At 32.4% G+C, this 7,972-nt stretch overlaps 1 protein-coding gene across 1 annotated transcript; it reads left to right on the forward strand.

Moving 5' to 3' along the window:
- Window positions 1-4,094: 4,094 nt before the first annotated feature.
- Window positions 4,095-7,206, forward strand: LOC132739035 (uncharacterized). The gene is made up of 3 exons (XM_060726684.1): window positions 4,095-4,217; window positions 5,391-5,503; window positions 6,007-7,206. Exons 1-3 carry the CDS (start codon window positions 4,165-4,167, stop codon window positions 6,756-6,758), a joined length of 918 nt encoding a protein of 305 aa, XP_060582667.1. The 5' UTR covers window positions 4,095-4,164; the 3' UTR covers window positions 6,759-7,206.
- The last annotated feature ends 766 nt before the right edge of the window (window positions 7,207-7,972 follow it).

Genomic DNA, 7,972 nt, shown 5'->3' on the forward strand with positions numbered 1-7,972 from the left:
ATGAAGCACACTTTTATTTCAATCAAAACTTATCAAAATATATTACGAACTTAAAAAAGTTTGGAGGGAACGCCGTGTTTTTCTAACAAATTCGAGAGTGTTATTTTCAGAGTAAAAAAACCTAAAAATTCCATACATCTATTTAATTCATTTTTATTTCCGAGGCACTCATAGAAAGCTTATGGAGTAATCTTTCATTTGATACCAATAATATTGGACTTTTTATTGAAATAAAAAAAGTTAGAATGGACGCCGTGTTTTCCTTCACTTTATTGACAAATATGAGTGAGGCGACGGGTATTATACCTGTCCGTACATTTCCGTGATAGAAGATCGCAAATACTCAGAGAGAGGCGGGGCGTCATGCATGACTTAGAATCGTCTAACTTTGTGAATCTACTTTTGTCATTTTAAACATGTAACTGTGTAAACGTACTGTTGTAGTTCTACGACTGGAACACGTTTTATTAAATTATATTTTCTGCATTCGAGTTTTACATTTCATTTGTGTTTTTCAGGTACAGATATATATCTACAAGTGTGTAAACATGCTTATGTATTATATGCAATGGTAGATACGAACTTGTAAATGTGTGGTTGTTCTCCATGTTAGGTCAGTTGTTAAGATTTACATGTAAGCGTGTTATTTAAAAGCGGGTGCCTTCATTTAAAAGATTGGATTAAGCGGCATATCATTTGCTGTGCACGAATGCAATAAAAAATGCTAGACATACATGTTCGCATTTTCAAAAGTAGTTTTCAAAAGGAACACATTACATGTCTGGAATTTTGGCAACGATCGCCCTCCATACGCCCCAGCTCTGATTTACTTAAATATCGCTTAGAAATGTAACATTTTGTACATTACATACATTACAAACAATTGCAGCATACAATATGTAGATTTGATCACAGGGGTAAGACGCTGTGATCTGATACTACCACCCAAGCCCCCGCGACCCTCATATCACCACCCCTCTCCCAATTCCTGTTACAATCCCTAAAATTATAGATGAAAGCCAACATTTAGTATTCATACCAATACTATTAAAATAATTATTATTATTAGAGGTAGGGGTGGTTCGGTGAGGGAGTATCAAATCACAGCATGAGTCTTATCTCCGTCGATTAAATATGAAAGTACAGGTAATCTGTATATGCATTGTGCTTCAAAGCTTCGAATAAATCACGAATGAAAGGGATTGGTTTACATTTAAAACTGCTATGAATTCAGCAAGAACGATGCCTAATCAAGTGACACTTAATTGTGATCTTCGTATGTAAGGCAGAAAACAAATGTAAAAGAAGGTTCATGTATTATTTTCTTCATACTCTTGTAATGTTTCATTATTTGTATGGGAATAGTATGTATGTGTAGAGGTTGCTCACATATAAAAAATTTTTTAAATTTTAGAAAAAAAATCAGTAATTTTTTTTTTAAAAGTAAAATTTTTAATTGTTAAAAACAGGGCTGTTTCACCCCCTCCCAAAAACGCTTTTTTTAAAAAAACGTACTAAAAATTAATAAAAAAAGGGTATACATTTAAATTAAATTAAATAAAAGTTATGAAAAAAAAGAAATATAAAAAAGTTATGATGGCCTTTTGTATTGGTTTTTAAACCCCCCGCAGATCAAAAAAAGTCAGGGGTTTTTGGGCCCACTGTGATAAAGGAAAAATCAATTAAAATCTTTCAGATTTAGTTTAAAAGATAAAAACAAACAAACCCAAAATTCCCGTGAAAATATACAAATTAAAAATGGCAAATTTTTTCCCTTATTTTAAGAAATTGCCCCGAACGCTAACAAGAACACAAACCCCTAAATTTTGGGTACGTAAAACATTGTTGTGACAAGCCTGAAAATGAGATAAGACAAAGATTGCGATATATCTTTGTAAATACATATAGCTAATTAATGAAAGTAGGTTCCATTTGAGCCGCGTCACGACAAAACCAACATAGTGCCTTTGCGACCAACATGGATCCAGACCAGCCTGCGCATCCGCGCAGTCTGATCAGGATCCATGCTGTTCGGTATCAGTTTCTCTACTTGTAAAAGAGTTGGTAAGCGAACAGCATGGATCCTGATCAGACTGCGCGGATGCGCAGGCTGGTCTGGATCCATGCTGGTCGCAAACCCATTATGTTGGTTTTGTCGTGACGCGGCTCATTTCAGTATCTCATATTTTTAGACCTTTGCTATGATAAGCCTTTATGGATAGTCATTTCACACGTATTACGCTCCAACATTCTGCATATGTTACAAACTTTCGCCATGGGGCGACTAAATATACAAATTTTGTTTTTTTTTGCTATTTTTTTTTTAGATCAAGTCTGGTTTGATTGATAACTGGTATATTTCCAATTACATGTACATGGCGAAAGCCAACTTAGTGACTTTTCTGGATGCAGCACGCCTCCAGATTCATGCTAATTTTCATGAAAATTTGAAAATATATTCAACAGTACAATATCGTTAAGTAACCAAAAGAATGCAATTTACACATTATCAATGACACTTCAAACCCACGTTAATTACATTAAAGAGGTCAAAATATGCAAAAAAGCCCTTACTGCGTTAGTAACGCAGTAGAAATATATTTATAAATACCGATAAAATGGTCATAAATCGCACAGAACATGCAAATTATTACTAGAATTTTTAATATTTATACTTTTCCTAAAATCTTAGTACTTTTTTCTCAGGTTTGATTTTATCGAAATATTTTTGCTCATCTGGAGGCGTGCAGCTTTAAAATTTAAATTTCATTTAGATAAAAAAATCAGTGTCATGTATTCGGATGTTATGAGATGAAAATCACGAACTTCACGCTCACGTGCTTATAATTATGTTTCCTAGTTATGAATAACATCTAAGAAGTTGATTTATATACTTTTTTACTGATATTCCCTTGCTTAAAAATTTACACCCAATTAAGTCCGCTCAGTTTTCTCAAACAAGTTTAATCCCCTGCATGAAGCACGAAGAGTATGTTGTAGGGACCGGTATTGTAAAATTTGAATGGTATTTTGTTTGTTTTATTAGTTGTTGAAAATTTGTCATCTGTTTCATCTAAATAACTTTTGAGTTTCTTCAAACTTCACAGGCTGGTCCACTTTTACCTCTTCTGCATTGTTATGATATCAAAAGGTCAAAGGTTAAGGTCGCAGTGTCGTAAAAGTTGAAAACATTTTCATGTCAACTTTATTTATGATCATTTTGTCTTCACGCTTTTGGTGGTCAACAAATGAAAGTTTAAAGTTGTCAATTCATGGTCCAATACTTGAATACCTTTCTCTGACCTTGGACTTTAAGATTCTTATGTGGAATAATAGAATAAATGGCTCTTAAAAATTGAAATGGGGTTTTCCCCTTAAATTTAAAGTAAAAAATTATCCCTGTAAAAACAGTTTTGTTTTAGTTTTAAAGCAGAAGATTTAAAGAAAAAGAAAACTGATAATTTAAATTTTGTTTTTTTTTTAAATAAAGTTTAAAAGGGGACCCCTAATTAAACTCCTTAAAAAATTTAGATCTGCCGAGACACAAACATTTGATTATGTATTATTGTTTTTGGTTCTTGCTCAAGTTTGTTCATTTAGTTAGTTTCACAATAATAGTAAAAAAATAACATGAAAAAGGCAATGCCATTTTTGACGAATTACCGCCAGACTCGGTATTAAATATTACAAGGGACGATCCTCTTAAATCACCACGTATTGTTTAAATACTACAGTGCCTACAACGATTCTTGTTGTTTATATCTAGCACAATATTTTCTTGACAACCATTCTTTATTTCTTTTCTTCACTTCTCTGGCATTCGATTAGTTAGGTGAGTTATACTCTTTAACGAAACATTTATTCTAGCATAAAATATAAGTGCTCCGCTTTCAACTTGCATAAGTTTTAAGCATGTATTTCTTCTATTCTAATATTATAGTCTATACATTAATTTAATCAAAACATTATATGCTACAACATGCATACATGTTATACGGTCACAAGATACGAGCATATTATAAGTAATTGTATTATGCGCAACTTTTCGGCCCTTTATAAAGAACTATTAGGAATAAAAGCCGAATGTTCCGATTGATGTAGTTGTTTACGGCGGATGGAAAAGAGTAGGTGAACCTCAATGTATATGTATACGGTACAAAGTTCATGATTATTATGGAGGCCAAAAAGGATACTAAGGGAAAGAAGTCGTTTATTGAGTACGTTTTTATCATTTCTTTTACGCTTATAAACAATTACAATGTGCATATGTACATGTAGACATATATGTGACCTTTAAATTGATTAGATTTTGTAGCGTAGCATATTTCATGAACTATTTTTTAAAAGTACAAATGTATATTGCCCCCAGGTCCAAGAATGGGCTATCGTCAATTTTAAATTTTTTTCGATTTTAAACCTTTTAACATTTAAAAAAATCGCCCGGGCCAAATATATTTTATATCTTAATGATTTTAAAAGAAATCCCGAAAATAAACCATGATTTAAAACTATGAAATGATCATATAATTGTCGCCTTTATCCCTTGTCCTAATGGTATGAAGTCATTTCTCCTCATGGTTAGTAATCGTCTTTCTCAAAACTTTGGTCCACGTCTGTTCTAGCATAATTATGCATATTTGTAGTCTTTCTCTCACATTAATTGCAACCGTTCGAGCCTTTCCGAAAGACTTCGGATATAAAGGACAATTTCCATAACCGGCATCGCTAGCAATTTTGGTTAAAGCTTTAATTTAAAGTAAAAAAGTCTTAGACAGAGTCAAGTTCATCTCTTTAAATGGCAATGAAGGTTTTGGAAAAAGTTCGACAGAGATAAACTGTTAGAATAATAAAGTTTCAGTAAATAATTAGGCAGGCGTTGGTGACTAGAAAACAAACTATTATAACTATTCACAAATAATACGAATTACTAAACTACATGAATAGATATAAACTACATGTAGCTTCATTAAAATATTAAGACAATGGAACGACATATCATAAATGATCAAAAAATCTGGAAAAAGTTCACGAAAAAATTTCATCATCTTTAAAGGTTTAACTAAATGCTATGGTTGAATACCTTTTATATATTGTATTTGTATAATATTTGTAAATCTTTGATCATGAAGTTAAATAGTTTATTCATATTAATTCATTAATAACGTTTTTACTTGTACATTTATGAAACATTTTCCTATTCTTTTGTACTTTTGTATAAGTACTTTAATAAAAAAGAAACTTCCAACACAGTTTTTTCTTAGTTTCATTTTGTTGCGTAGGAATTAAAATAAAAGTATATATTACTCTACAATTACAAATAAGAAATATACTTGTAACATAGCTGAACATTCGCACCCCCACAGCACTAATAAACTTCATCCATTTTTTAGACGGCCCGTCGGGATTCTGAAGAAGCAGCTCGGGTATAAAAGGGAGTTTCCTCATCCAAACCTAGCTAGAGTAATTATACCTACACTGTCGTATGAAGGACTTGATTGCTCAGGTTAATGTTAGAATTGAAAAGTTAAAATGTCTTGAAATTAATCGATGCATATTCATAAATATGTGTTAACCTGGCTTTATAGTATTTATACTTTTTGATTATGTAACTTATTCAGTATTTGCAAGTTTGCTCAGTTTTGTTTTCGCGTTTTCTAATTTAGGTGGAGGGGGAAGGGGCGTCCGAGGCCGAGTGGTTAAGGTCGTTGAGTTCCAACCACTTGCCTCTCACCTCTGTAAGTTCGATTCAGATTCTTCATGTGAGAAAGCTATCCAGCTAGCTTACGGAACGTCGGTGGTTCTACTCAGATGCCGCTTGTACCTGAAATAAATTACAGAGGGGCACCTGAGGTCTTCCTCCAATAATTTTATTATATCATATCAATATAATAACATATTACATGTATATCAATTTCATAATATAATACCATACGAAATTTTACTTTACCCACGAAAATTGTTAAACTTTGCAAGCATGTTAGCTCAATTGTTTGTTTTCTTTTCCAGGAGAAAAAATTCTCCCTTGGTCGTTGTTAAAATTGTTCGAATCATGTGATCTCAATGATTTCTGGCCATTTCAAGATGATCCACAAGGGTCGCATCATGAGAGTGTCATTTATTCGTTGAACTTAGAACTAGAAATTGACGAAGCGATGTATAGAACGGATACGCCGAAATTCCCTTTAATCATTGACAGCACTTTCAAATATGTGAAAAGGTCGTCGCGACTTGTGGAAAATATTCTGCGGCACGCGGAAATTACAAGACCGTACGCCAAAATGTCTGGTGTTGATGTTAATATGGACCCAGAAACGAGAAAACCAAAACCATTTCCTACATGGTGGAGTGAGCATTATAACTTTCCAACAGACGGACAAAAAAGTGAATTCAAACTCCCATTAAAGCCAAAAGAAAATGTGTTTATTTCCAAACATCGAGTGTATTTCAGTGACACGGACGAAAACAAGCATATGAATTTCACAGTATACGTCCGATTTTGTTACAACAGTTTTTGCGAAAATGTTCTTTCTGGAAAATATGGCGCCGACTTCAATGTTTACGAGATAGGGCTTAGGAAATTGCAAATAACATATTTAAAAGAGTGTAATCTAGGGGACATTTTGACTGTTGAATCATGGGAAGATGACGTCACCAAGGATGCATATTATTTTGAAATGTGGAACGGTGCTGATTTGTCAGCTACGGCCACAATGAGTTACCATAATCTTTCGGAGAAAGAAAAATCTAGCCGTTTATAATACACTGAACAATAATATCCAGCAGAAAAAATTATGTTTTTTTAATAATTATTAATATGCGTTATAGAATGTTATAGACAAACGAATACGATCAATTCTTTCTTTTTTGCTGTTAATCGAGTGAAAGAGGAAGAATACATTCGACCATTACGAAATGAGCTCCTGACAAGTCCCTAACTCAATTTCATAAGCGCAATTAAGTTTTTGTACGAATTTTTCGGCCAAAGAACGCTAGTCAAAACCAATTAAAATGTTAAAGAAGCCTGATATTAATAAATTTAATAATGCTATTAATTGTCTGCCTTCCTTTTATTCAGGTCTGAATATACTGGTACGCAGTTTAGTAAATTTTATCAAGAAGTTTAATAAAGTCATGTTCTAATTACTGAAAGAATTACATGTATAATATTATGTTTGTCATTTGTACTTGAATAAATACAGAAATAAATACATATTTTATGTGTTTTCTTGATATATAGTCGTTCGTTGTTAAAGGCACATCATGCCTCAGAAACGAATTGATGTTTTCTTCTCTAAAGGGACTCCACTGAGGTTTAAACCATATATTTGAATTTCTTACATAATGAGCTGGGGAACTTTAAACAGAAATATATGCAAAGATAGTTAAACATATACTTTGAAATAAATTGAAAATCGTATTTCTATGCTTTTCTTAGCCTGATTTGAGTGAAAAGCGTTTAAACGCTTTTCATTTTGGGTCATTTTTAACAATTTGAATAATTATACTGGAAAAACGAATAGCGCGAATTATCTGAAATTTTGCACAAAGATTAGTGGTCTAAACCTACATAAAATGGTACATTTATCTGGAAAAATATTTTCAGTCGCATCATGTCAATAAACCTCGGAGAGTCCATTTCAAAATGACATACACGAGTTTAAGAACGTTCAAATACTGGTTTTAGAACATGTTAGATACTTGTTACCTGAAGAGAGTACAGTGAGCTTTTATTTGTCTTAAAAACAGGAAAATATAAACAAAGCACTATTTTAACTTCCAAGCAAAATACTAATTCACTATGTCTGTACTCATTCCAAAAAATGCAACAGAAGCAAAACATAGTTCAGGTGAAGTGCTTATAAACTTTATTAGGATACCAAAAATAAATATCGTTTATGAAAAAAAAACAAAAAAAACAACAAAAAAAACAACAACATTTTGGGACATTTTGGACCTCTAAAAGATAATTTGT

This window comes from Ruditapes philippinarum, unplaced genomic scaffold, assembly GCF_026571515.1.
Source record: "Ruditapes philippinarum isolate M1 unplaced genomic scaffold, ASM2657151v2 ctg24431_1_1_1_1, whole genome shotgun sequence".
NCBI classification, from domain to species: domain Eukaryota; kingdom Metazoa; phylum Mollusca; class Bivalvia; order Venerida; family Veneridae; genus Ruditapes; species Ruditapes philippinarum.

What these genes read in the sequence shown, in the direction of transcription:
- LOC132739035 (XM_060726684.1), top strand. Translation starts at nt 4,165, where the DNA reads ATGATTATTATGGAGGCCAAAAAGGATACTAAGGGAAAGAAGTCGTTT. An exon ending in GGAAAGAAGTCGTTTATTGA is followed by an intron (nt 4,218 to 5,390) that starts GTACGTTTTTAT and finishes TCCATTTTTTAG; the next exon opens with ACGGCCCGTCGGGATTCTGA. An exon ending in TGAAGGACTTGATTGCTCAG is followed by an intron (nt 5,504 to 6,006) that starts GTTAATGTTAGA and finishes TTTCTTTTCCAG; the next exon opens with GAGAAAAAATTCTCCCTTGG.